The 13,091-nt window shown below is 38.9% G+C and overlaps 1 protein-coding gene across 1 annotated transcript in view; it reads right to left on the bottom strand.

Moving 5' to 3' along the window:
• The window catches only part of RPAP2 (RNA polymerase II associated protein 2), a 68,317-nt gene that overhangs the window by 53,211 nt on the left and 2,015 nt on the right, over window positions 1–13,091 (bottom strand). The window contains exons 2-6 of the mRNA XM_065409299.1: window positions 12,770–12,815; window positions 10,289–10,403; window positions 8,537–8,635; window positions 6,808–6,873; window positions 2,266–2,354 (exon numbers count right to left, since the gene is read on the bottom strand). Coding sequence (XP_065265371.1) covers window positions 2,266–2,354; window positions 6,808–6,873; window positions 8,537–8,635; window positions 10,289–10,403; window positions 12,770–12,815 — 415 coding nt within the window. The remainder of the gene's footprint in view (window positions 1–2,265; window positions 2,355–6,807; window positions 6,874–8,536; window positions 8,636–10,288; window positions 10,404–12,769; window positions 12,816–13,091) is intronic.

Here is a 13,091-nt window from a genome sequence, read left to right as displayed (position 1 = left end):
AACAAGAAGTAGGACTGAGTGGACTTGTAGTCTCTAAAGTTTTACATTGTTTTGTTTTTGAGTGCAGTTATGTAACAAAAAAACCTACATTTTTAAGTTTCACTTTCATGATAAAGAGACTGCACTACAGTACTTGTATGAGATTAATTGAAAAAATACTATTTCTTTTGTTTATTATTTTTACAGTGCAAATATTTGTAATAAAAATAATAAAGTGAGCACTGTACACTTTGTATTCTGTGTTGTAATTGAAAGAGATATACGTGAAAATGTAGAAAAACATCCAAAATATTTCATAAATTTCAGTTGGTATTCTATTGTTTAACAGTGTAATTAATTGCGATTACTTTTTTTAATCGCTATTAATTTTTTTGAGTTAATCGCGTGAGTTAACTGCGATTAATCGACAGTCCTAATTCTAACCCACTGCTGATTTAAATTAAAGTTTAGCAGTCAATATATCCAGTATATTTAGAAATACATTTTTGTTATAAACCAAAAGGAAAATTTAATATTGCTTTTAGAAAGACACCCTGACAATTCCTGCCCATTTAAGAAGTGTTCGATGGATCTCCTCCCCCCCAAAAAATGTCTATTGGGACTTAAAATTAGCTCGCTTTTTTATTTGTCTGCAGCACCAACAGTGCCCTACAAGAGTGGCTTTCAATCTTTCCAGACTACTGTACCCCTTTCAGAAGTGGGTCTGATTTGTCTCGTGTACCCCCAAGTTTCACCTCACTTAAAAACTACTTGCTTACAAAATCAGACATAAAAATACAAAAGTGTCACAGCATTCTATTACTGAAAAATTGTTTACTTTCTCATTTTTACCATATAACTATAAAATAAATCAACTGGAATATAAATATTGCACTTACATTTCAGTGTATAGTATATAGAGCAATATAAACAAGTCATTGTCTGTATGAAATTTTAATTTGTACTAACTTCACTAGTGCTTTTTATGTAGCCTGTTGTAAAACTAGGTAAATGTCTAGATGAGTTAATGTACCCCCTGCAAGACTTCTGCGTACCCCCAGGGGTACACAAACCCCTGGTTGACAACCACTGCTTTGGATATTTATTTTTAAAATTGTTTCTAGCTCCTATGCAAGGCTGCAAGGAAACCTTCTAAACATGAATCAAATGAAAACCAATGCAGTGCTGTCCTCAATCCACAGACAGCCTGAAACAATAGCTCTGATGGATATGAACTGTCCCATTCATCTCAATGTTTTAAGTCTGAAATCTCAAGATGACAATAAAACATGTCAAAATACTATTTATTATTTGTATTGCAGTATCACGCAAAATTCTCCATTTGCAGATTTTCAATGAGAACTTTCTTTGCTCTTGAAAGGATTTCAGAGATAGTCTTTACATGTTTACATCTAATTATTATTTTTATATAACATCAACACAGTGCTAGTAATGAGAGACAGCCCCAGTCCTGAGGAGCTTGCAGTCAAGGCAATTCTTAGCAAACCCTGTCAGTCTCAAAATTTAGTTTTAGCTTTTTTCCCCATTTAGAACTAGAGCTAAATACAGGAGATTCTGGAAACCACTATCTTAGAGAATATTTTTGAAGCAAGTTAGATAAACTTGTATGACCTTTCTCCAGGCAGGTATTTGTACTGTGAAATGGCGACATCCAGTGGTTTGGTTGGTTAATTTCAAGTACTTATTTCCCTACTTACCCAGGCAGTCAATTTACCAAGAGAAATGACAAAATTACACCCTTCCAAAATGCATGTTGCCTTTTTCCCCATATCTGTTGCTTAAAAGAATGTGAAACTAGGATTTTACCTAAGATCTAGTACTGCTTTTTGTTGTAGTCCTATATTCTGTTTTCTGATGCACATTTTTAACGTCTGACTTCAAATCCAGTATCAGTGCTATGTTAAGATTAGAACTCTTGTAATAGGATAAAATGAATTAATCCTATCCTTAGTATATTTTATAAAAATGCCTATTCCAATCTTAAGAAGGACTTTTTGAAGTTAATAGGAATAATAGTTTCTCAGGACCTCTCCAGATCAGACCCTGAACAATTTTGTTAACTGGCATTTATATTGCCAATCACGTCAATATGGTAAAATTACCATCTTGATTATATATACAACTTTTATAACACACACCTCATTAGCCTTTTATAGTTTTAGATTTTCTTCAGTTTCAGTATAACCATTTATTATTGTCTCACACCTAGTTGTACTGTACCTGAACTCACATAGAATAAACAAAAAGAACAAGTGATCAAATTACCTTTCTTCTTCTCGCATCCACACTGGACTTTTGGGAATCTGAGCTTCAAAATATTTAGATGCTCTGTAACAAAAACTGCTGCAAAAACTCTGGAAAAATATGATATTAAAGCATCTTTATTTTGGTTTAAATGGATAATCTTCATTTACATTATTAAGAACCTAGATAGCAGAATTCACATTTTTAAAGAGCCTATCACCAGTAAGGGCTTCTACCAAACTAAAACAAGTATCTTGCAAAATTATCCAGCATGCAAAAAACCTCAAAACAAAAACATGCTCCCCCACTCAAGCCCTTGCAACTTTATAGGCCTTCTCCTTGCACTTTTATTACATATTAAGCACCAACATTGTCCTTGGCAATACACAAACAGAGAAGTCAGACCTCTGCAAAACATAGAGGAAAGCATGATCCTTGCCTCAAAGAGCGTACTGCACAGTTTACAGACAGGCAGTACAATTCACATGCAAAAGTGGCTTTTTTATTTGTAATCTGGCCAGTGTTGAACTTTGAACGAGCAATTGGCCATTGATGTTAGGCTAAATCGAGCACTCTTTATAGAAGCAAAAGGCATGCAATCTAAAAGAGAACTGACAATTCACAACTCTGGGAAGAACAAATGCTGGATTTGTGGATCTCATCCTCTGCTCCAAGTATCAGAGGGGTAGCCGTGTTAGTCTGGATCTGTAAAAGCAGCAAAGAGTCCTGTGGCACCTTATAGACTAACAGACGTATAGGAGCATAAGAACACTTCAACCTCCCTGGACACACAATAGCAGATTTAAAGGTAACCATCCTGCAGCAAAAAAACTTCAGGACCAGACTTCAAAGAGAAACTGCTGAGCTTCAGTTCATCTGCAAATTTGACACCATCAGCTCAGGATTAAACAAAGACTGTGAATGGCTAGCCAATTACAAAAGCAGTTTCTCCTCCCTTGGTGTTCACACCTCAACTGCTAGAAGAGGGCCTCATCCTCCCTGATTGAACTAACCTCGTTATCTCTAGCCTTACTCACTCTTGCTTGCATATTTATACCTGCCCCTGGAAATTTCCACTACATGCATCCAAAGATGTGGGTATTCACCCACGAAAGCTCATGCTCCTATATGTCTGTTAGTCTATAAGGTGCCACAGGACTCTTTGCTGCATCCTCTGCTCCGTATCTCAAAACATGAAGTTCAAAGAATGCAGAATATAAGATTATACCTGCAATTCCTGCCACTTTATTTTACTCTGCACCACAACACTTCCCCATCCCCATAAAGGTATAAGATTGAGGAATTAAATAAAATACTAAAGATTTTAAAAGGTAGATGGAAGAACAGTTTAAGCAGTGAACGGACCTTGTTCTACAAGGTGGTTAGTGCTTCCTGTTGTAGTAGGAAGAGGGTCTGAAATATAAGCCCTCGTATCAAAGGCCTGAGCTAAAGTAATGGTTAAAACTTGCTAATATAAAGCAAAGTTAAGCTGTGAGCAAGAGGCAGCCCCTGCTCACAGAATCTGGCAAGAACATGGCTGATATTGCAAAAACACACATTCCTAAGTAGTGCTAGGCATAAAAATATATAAGCAAACATTCCAGAAAGATGGTACCAAATAGGGTTGCCAACTTTCTACTCACACAAAACCGAACACCCTTGCCCCACCCCTCCTCTGAGGTCCTGCCCCCTGCTTATTCCATCCCCTCCCACCCCGTCGCTCGCTCTCCCCACCCTCACTCACTCATTTTCACTGGACTGGCTCAGGAGGTTGGGTTGCGGGAGGGGGTGAGGGCTCCGGCTGAGGGTGCGGGCTCCAGGGTGGGGCTGGGGATGAGGGCTTTAGGGTGTAGGAGGGTGCTCCAGGCTGGGACTGAGGTTCAGAGGGGGGGGATCAGGGCTGGGGAAGGTGCGGGAGGGGTTGGGGTGCAGGCTCCGGGCGGTGCTTATCTCAAGCAGCTCCCGGAAACAGCGGCATGTCCTCCCTCCGGCTCCTACACGGAGGCATGGCTAGGTGGCTCTGCGCGCTGCCCCGTCCGCAGGCACTGCCCCCACAGCTCCCATTGGCCGCAGTTCCCGGCCAATGGGAGCTTCAGAGCCGGCGTTTGGGGCAGGTACAGCGTGTGGAGCCCCCTGGCTGCCCCTACGCGTAGGAGCCAGAGGGGGGACATGCTGCTGCTTCCAGAAGCTAAGCGGAGCCACGGCAGGCAGGGAACCTGCCTTAGCCCCGCTGTGCCATCGACTGGACTTTTAACGGCCCGGTGAGCGGTGCTGACCGAAGCCACCAAGGTCCCTTTTCGACCAGGCGTTCCAGTCGAAAACTGTACACCTGGCAACCCTAGTACCAGAACACCTTGATACCAAACACATTCCCCAAAGATAACAGGAACACACTGACCCATCCTAAAGATAAGGTCAGGATGACAGCATGATGGATAGAGATGTTTTGATCGAAGCAACATGTATACGGTAATGGGTGGCACCCAAATCCGTCAGGGGTAATACATAACTTATTTGTATCTGTGTATAAAAATTTATCTCAGAGGAAGTGTCTTTGGCTGGCCTAGGGGATAATGGAAAGTCCCGCCATTAACTCAGCTAGTCCATTGCAACAGGCATACATGTGTTAGTGTACCTGTTACCATTGATCCAGGACATTAGGACCGTGCTTCATTAACAATAAACCTGACCAAATGCCTTCGCTACGACCTGAGTCTGTGGATCTATTGGGCAGTTTAAATTGGAGCCTTCTATACGGGCTATCTGGCCAGGGTCAGTACAGCACGCAGAAAGAACACACACACGCAGCCAAACATCTGACCACACCTGTAAGATGCAGCTCACCAGATTCATAAATGATCTGGAAAAAAGGGTGAACAGTGAGGTGGCTAAATTTCAGATGATACAAAATTACTCAAGATAGTTAAGTCCAAAGCAGACTGCAAAGAGTTACAAAGGGAATCTCACTAAACTGGGTGACTGGACATCAAAATGGCCGATGAACTATATGTTGATAAGTGCAAAATAATGCACATTGGAAAGCATAATCCCAACTATACATACAAAATTACAGGGTTTAAATAAGCTGTTACTACTCAGGAAAGAGCTTGGAATCATCGTGGATAGTTCTCTGAAATCATCCACTCAATTTGAAGCAGCAGTCAAAAAAGCTAACAGAGTGTTAGGAACAATTAGGAAAGGAATAGACAATAAAACAGAAAATATCATAATGCTACTATATATATATCCAGCATATGCCCACACCTTGAATACTGCATGCAGTTCTGGTCACCCCATCTCAAAAAAAGATATATTAGAATTGGAAAAGGTACAGAGAAGAGCAACAAAAATGATTAGAGATATGCAAGGAGCGCTTAAAAGACTGGGACTGTCCATCTGAGAAAAAGAAACAACTAAGGGGGGATATGACAGAGGTCTATAAAATTATGAATAGTGTGGAGAAAGTGAATAAGGAAGTGTTATTTACCCCTTCATATAACACAAGAACCAGGAGTCACCCAATGAAATTAATGGGCAGCAGGTTTAAAACAAAAAAAAAGGAAGAATTTCTTCACCCAATGCAGTCAACCTGAGGAACTCATTGCCATGGGATACAGCGAAGGCCAAAATTATAACTAGCTTCAAAAAAGCATTAGATAAGTTCATGGAGAATAAGACTGTCAATGGCTATTAGCCAAGATGATCAGGGACACAACCCCATGCTCCAGGTGTCCTTAAACCTCCAACTGCCAGAAGCTGGGAGTGGATGACAGGGGATGGATCATTTGAAATTGCCCTGTTCTATTCATTCCCTCTGATGCATCTGGCACTGGCCACTGTCAGAAGACAGGATACAGGGCTAGACGGATCACTGCTCTGACCCAGTATGGACATTATGTATGGAGAGAAGAGAGAGAAAAATCTCGGCTCATATGATAGGCTGGCAGTGCTATTCTGCATAGATCCCGCTGGGAAATGCCAAGGGATGCCTTTGATTCACTATTGAAAACAGATTATGAACTCTGTACCTAATATAAGGGAGCAGTTGCCTAGAAATAGGGTCTAAGTTGCAGAGTAATCAAAAAAGAACACTAGGAATAGTCAAGCTGTTGGTGGGCTTAGGATGGAATTTGTGCTATGCTGTTATTTCTTTGTCAATAAAAATCCAACTGTATGATGGGGATGAACTTTGACCCTATGAAAACTATGTAATCTTTGATCTGGAGGAGGCTGAGAAAGCCACCTGCTCACAAATGTATCTGCAATATATCAGTATTGTCAGATTTGAATTTACATGCAAATAAGATCTTTCTGTTGGATTGCAACTGTCTGCACTGTGTTCCTTTTAAATATAAGCACAATATAGCATTTTCCTTTAAAAAGGTAGGTAGCATCTAGAGACAGAGTGGTTATCTATTTTATACTCTACAGGTTTGTAAAACCCATTTTGCTAATAACAAAATGTATATTGGTGATTGAACAAGGTTTGGTAAGAAAGCCGTTGCAAAAATAAATGTAGGAGACAAAATTAGATACATGTTAGAGGAAGACTTGAAACCTTACCTTTCTTTCTGTAATATCATAAACTTTGTTTGTTTTTGTTGAAACTCTGTACTTCTGTTTTGGCACCTAAAAAGGAATACACTTACCAATGAGACCAGGATAATAACTTCAGATCAATCTTTTGTTTTAAACCACATGTTAAAAATTACAGTTACAAATTAGGTGACTGGAATATGTAAGCCAATGGGACTACCTGCAAAAGTAACATTACTCATGTGTACCTGTTGTATGGAGAGCTGCAGGAGGCCTCTGTGCTAGCTGTGAGTCCCCCACTCTAACTCCACATTGGTGAGGCTCCTATGAAGCTGTCCTACAAGTCATGCCCTCTGACTATCACAGAGATGGCTCCACGGAGCAGATAAAATAGTAGCCCAGGTAAATCACTGCGGGGCCAGGGGAAGGACCATGTAAGAGATTTCCTCCCTTCTAACACATAAACCCGACCCAGTAGAGAGCTCTTTGCCGAGTGTTAGGAAGGGGGACAATAGTGCTAAAGGTGTTTGACACTCCCCATCATGTGCAACCACACACTCTGTATGAAAGTATTGGATGACACAATCTGGTCATCTGTCATCAGTATTTAATTGAAGTATTTCAAACATGTAACAGAAATTGCATCCCCCAAAACCCCCACAAAATAGACTTTCTTGTATGTTATAAAGCATGAGTTGGAGCTAATGATTAGATGCAGTGTCCAAATCTACGAAATTAGCAATATCCTTTAACATTTGATCTAGAAAATCTTATGCTAAATAGTGCTTTTATCCTATGGAAATAAGAGTCTTAGAAACATGTAAGACATAGATCTTTCACTTTAGTTTAAGGAGAACACAGATTATTTTTTCTTTTCCTGACTATATTTGCCATACTGGAATTACTAAATTGATACTATTGTCATTAGACTTCAATTGTACAACAGAGGCTAGTCCTATTTTGTATTATGATGTGACATTAATAGAAAGATTAAACTCCAGAAACAAGTAGATCTAGATGTCAGAGTACAAATACCAGTACCATGGAAATTTACTTACTTAAAGTGTCAAATTTAGGGATTGAGAGCATTAATGTTACTTTTTAAATCTAGGAAGTGTTATTTCCTACTTGTAATAGAAAAGCATTAAACAGATTTAACTAGTTACCTACTATACTGCAGCTAGCATTACAACACAGTTTATGTAACTGTACTTCACACTCTGAAGTCTCATTTATGCTTTCTGAGGGCCTATGCAGATAGAGTGATCGCAGAAGTATAGATCCGAGTCCCCCAATATAACACCACAGTAGTGAGGCTCCTATGAAGCCATCCTATCCCGACAAGTGACAAAGAGTTCTAAAATGTATCCATGGGGAAATATTGTCTTTAAACATTATAAGCCTCTTTTCCCATGGAGATATGTGCTTTCACTGAAAAGAAAACACTAGGATGGGAAATAAACTTTTCCTGTTGCACAGCTGGAGTCATGAATCCATAATGTTTAATCCATATTATTCTTTGTCAGTTTACAAAGATGACAAAGGATTCAGTCATGCAGTAGTGATAGCCAAATAAGCAAATTCAATCTTTCCCCTTAATTAAGAGAGATTTTAGGGGGGAGCAACAGGACCTTCACCTGGGAGTAACACAGAATGTTTCCTGCTCAGATGATTAGAATGACAAAGAGAGAATGGAAAAGATAAAGAAAGGCTCAAGAGCTCTTAACATCAAAATATTAATTAAAAAGGAACTTACATTTTCTAGCCCATTTCGACATAAGGGATAGCCACAGAGTTTGATGATAAAACGCTCCTCCACAGCATCCTTATAGTGAGATGGGGTGATAAAACTTCCCTAAAATCATTAGAAAATAGTTCAACAGACTTACTTTAAAAGCATTCACTGTATCATAACTCACAAGTACATGAATGCTTAAGTTTGTTCATAAAAAAAATTAGTAAAACCACTACTATTTAAAAAGCAGAAGTTAAAAGATTAAAAATGGTAATGGGGTAAGCACACATATTAAGAGATGAGAGCAAGTGTATAGACAGTACTATTATCAACATCTTATATTTTTACTTAGATAACTTTGTGATAAAGTTATTTCCGCAGTTTCCGTCTCTGTCAGTAAATGGCTAATATTTCCACTGTGTATATAGCTTAATTGACACTTTTTACACGGTACACATTATAAATCTAGTGACGCTTTTCATGCTTTTACATTTATATTATTGTTTAAGTGATGAATACTGAGTAAAATAACTGTGCTTATGGCCTTGGGCACAATTTGAAGAAAAGGTACACCCAAAATATGGATGTTTTTGTTAAGTCTGTCCAGCTAAATATTTTTCAAGAGTACCCAAGCCATGGTGCATAACTTGCCAAAAATTTTCAGCACCAAGTAGAAGAGAACTTGTTTTATAGAAGCTGAACTCAGATTCAACTGCAAAAATGTTTGCCCAGATCTACTTAACATATACATGAGATAAAATATAATAGAGCATTTGTCAGGTATCTTCACAAGAGTGTTTCAGTTTAACACTTTCATGCTAATGCCTGCAACATAATATATTCCCCATGGACCAGATTCTACATCCCTTACATCATGCTGAATAATACTATCTGTGACCTGGATCATATCATATCATATTTTATCATATCATATATATATGGATTCAGAGCAGGCCCTCTGCACATGGCTCTCTCTCCTACTGTGTGCAGAGGAAGCTCAGCCACATATTAAGTTCTGCAGGGCCAACTGGGAGTAGCCAGAAAAGATATACAACCTGGAGCTGTATTATCTTTTCTGCAGAGCCTCACCTAGGGAAACCACAACACGGGTAGTCCTTGAATTGCTCTAGTGAAGCTGTGGTGCCAGGGAAGTCATATGGGGCAAAGGGTGGTATCATGGGGCCTTTCTCTAAAGCCCCTTCCCACAGAGGAGATGATCTGATCCTAACTTTTTACACCTCACTCATCAATCTGGAATCCATGAGCCACTAAAGGCAGTGGAACTACTCACCTAAGTAAGCAATACTCATCATGAGTAAGGCTGGCAAAACCAGGCCTTTAAAAACAAGACATATATATTTTCACAGTGGAAATATTAAAAGCAAGAACAGAGGAGGGTACATTAGCACTGAAAGAGAAACTGGATGATTGAATGGTTATTACCCTAACAAATTTGTTACAAGAATTAAAAAGAACTTTAAGAACATAAGAACAGCAATACTGGCAAAATCAGTACTTGGTCCTGCTAGTGAAGGCAGGGGGCTGGACTCGATGACCTTTCAAGGTCCCTTCCAGTTCTAGGAGATGGGTCAGACCAAAGGTCCATCTAGCTCAGCATCCTGTCTTTCGACAGTGGCCAATACCAGGTGCTTCAGAAGGAACGAACAGAACAGGTAACCATCAAGTGATCCACCCCGTCGCCCATTCCCAGCTTCTGGCAAACAGAGGCTAGGGACACAAATTAGTATAAGAGCTTGCAAAAGAAACACTTACACAATTCACAAGGAACTCTTCTGTAATATCTTCCTCCAATAGCTGTTCAACAACACGCAGAGCTTTTTTCTCATATTCAAACTTCTTTCTAATAGCTGCCTCAAGTGCTGCCCTCCTACAATGGAGTAAATATTGAATTACATAGACAGCACTTTACCATACACAATTCTCTCAAACATATCTTTTGTCTCTCTCCTATACAAAGTGTAGCATTTTAATGCTCTGGTATGCATTTTGCTACGATGACCTCACACAGCAATGTATTCCACTTAGACTAGAATTTTGTGGCAACCAGGAACCATTAAGTGAGTTTTCCAAACTTGGTTTGGCATTCCGCCCCCCAAGTTCTTGGAGAAGTATCCAGGCCTTCTCCCACAGGCAGTCTGAACAATCTTTATTGGAGAAAACAGTTCATTTGGGAAGTAAATACATCATTGCAACAGGATTAATATGTAACTCTGAACCAGTGCCCAAGTAAAAGGCAAAAGATTTAGTAAATGAAGCACAACATCCAGAAGTCAGGACTGTAAGAAAAGCAGCATGTAAATGTTTTCCCACACGTACTCTGGTTAGTGGGTGACATTTTTCTTTTAATAGCAAAAACCTTCATGCCCTTAGGTGGAACAGCTGGCTGGACAAGAAGATTGGGACTGGGATGAAGAGCCTAGGAAGGTAATGAAAAGAACTCAGACAGAGACAGGTTGAAAGGAACGGGGCAGAAGGATACATGCCCACCACTGCATTCCCCCCTCTAGAGACTGGAATGGAACCCAAGATTCCCAAGTCTCACCATTCCTCTGCTGTCAGCAAATATCTGTGAAGCTCAATGGCACAGCATGCATCTCATCCCCCTCTAGTGTCTGAACCATGTTGAGGATGACAACATACTGCTCCTACCAATTATTCCATTAGCTCAAGAGGCAGAAGTCTGTGCTATACATCTAAAGATTACAACCAGCCATGGCAGAGTTCTGTTTTGTTTTTAATAATTTCAATGGATAATATGAATGTGTATTTTTAAGCATCTTTTTCTCGCTTTTTACAGATTTAAATTTTCACAGTTGCACAAAATGATGAGTTTTAACATTTTTTTCTATTTTTATCTATTTCAATGTTCACAAGTGTGGGAAATTATGGAGATCAGACAAGAGAGGGAGTAAGACAATAATTATTTAATGACAGCAGATGCTGAGATTCAAAAAGTTAAAAACTTTATAACCATTAAAACACAGACAGTATATTTTGACATGTGATGTTGACAAAGTGAATATCCTTAAAGCAAACTCAAATAAGCTCTCAAGCACCATTTTTCTTACTTTGCCTATCCGTAAATTTCAGTCATAATCAATTGAAATATTTTTTTTGCTGGTTTGCATGTGTACGGTGAAATCAATGTTTACCAACAAAAATTCAAGTCGAGTTATAACCTTGCTGCTGGAAGTTCCACATGATGGAACTTGTTTTTTTCAGTTTGCTTTCTTTAAAAAACCTAGGAAACACATAAAAAACTAAATTAAAAGAATGTTAAGATTGAAAAGTCAAGCTCTCAAAAGTTAAGAAATGCCAGAACTGAGGTTGCCTGTACAAAACCTAATCATGTGTTTCTCACTTTCTGGGTGACTAACTTGAGACCCGGGAGTCTGATCTGCATAAGCACTGAGCAGTCACAGCTACAACTGAAGTCAATGTAAGCTGTGCTTTGAACATATATGGTACTATATAATGCTAAGTACTCTAAAAATGCCCTAGGAATCTCAAAATGGGTAACTCAAAATTCATGGATACTTTCGTCCTTAATACCTCTGTGCCTCATTTTCCCATCTGCAAAATGGAGATGATAATACCTCCTCTGAGCTGAAGGGTGTTGTGAAAATAAATTGTTTGTGAAACATTCAGAGACTTCAGTGATGAGCACCACATAAAAGCCCATGAGGAAGTAAGAATTCTGTAATCAGAGCAAGATTTGAATAGCGTGCAGTAAATAATGCCTGAGACCACACACCAAACAATGAGGAGAAAACAAAATATTTAATGGGGTTTCTCATTACGTGAGCACTGTCCAGTCTGTGCACTGAATAAGGCAGGGGTCCTGTGGAAAAAAATAGCAAGTAATTGTGCAATTAAAGACTGTAATCATACACACAAAGAGGTCAAATTAAGATAGCAGACAGCTCTAAATACTGGCATTTCCTAACTTCTGAATGCTTGACTATGCAACATTTGGCACTCTTAAGTTTGTGAATGTAATTAATTGTTACCTTAGGATAAGGTAGGCATATGATAACTCAAGACAAATCTGCGGGGTTGCTTAAAGCATCTTACAGTGCTGAATAGCAGACAAACTTGCTAAATATTAGAATAGTAGGTATCTCCTATACATAGTTATTGAAGTTTCTGAAAAAGCACAGACATTCTATAAAGAAAAGAGAACTCTAAAGTAAACAATTGCTATTACTGTATAACATTAGTTAGATATCATACCTTTGTGCTACATCTTCATTTTTCAAAATACTTGATTGTTTATTTCCTAGTAATAAAATAATATATAAATCAATGTACCTTTTAACTTTCAAAATAACAAAACATCCATTTGTGGCTCATACGTTTCCATACATAAATGGCCTCAAGGAAGACATATTTGCACACAAGCCAAACCATAAGCAACTGCTTGGAAACCTGTGCTTCTGGGGGGGGTCTAAATGGATAGCTGCAGCAGTTTTTAACTAAATACTCAGCAGCAAGACCAAATAATAAGTTGGCACAGTATCTACTGGTGAACTACAGGACAGGGAAGAATAAATAA

This window comes from Emys orbicularis, chromosome 8, assembly GCF_028017835.1.
Source record: "Emys orbicularis isolate rEmyOrb1 chromosome 8, rEmyOrb1.hap1, whole genome shotgun sequence".
NCBI lineage: Eukaryota > Metazoa > Chordata > Testudines > Emydidae > Emys > Emys orbicularis.
This window is presented reverse-complemented; position numbering and strand designations above follow the sequence as displayed.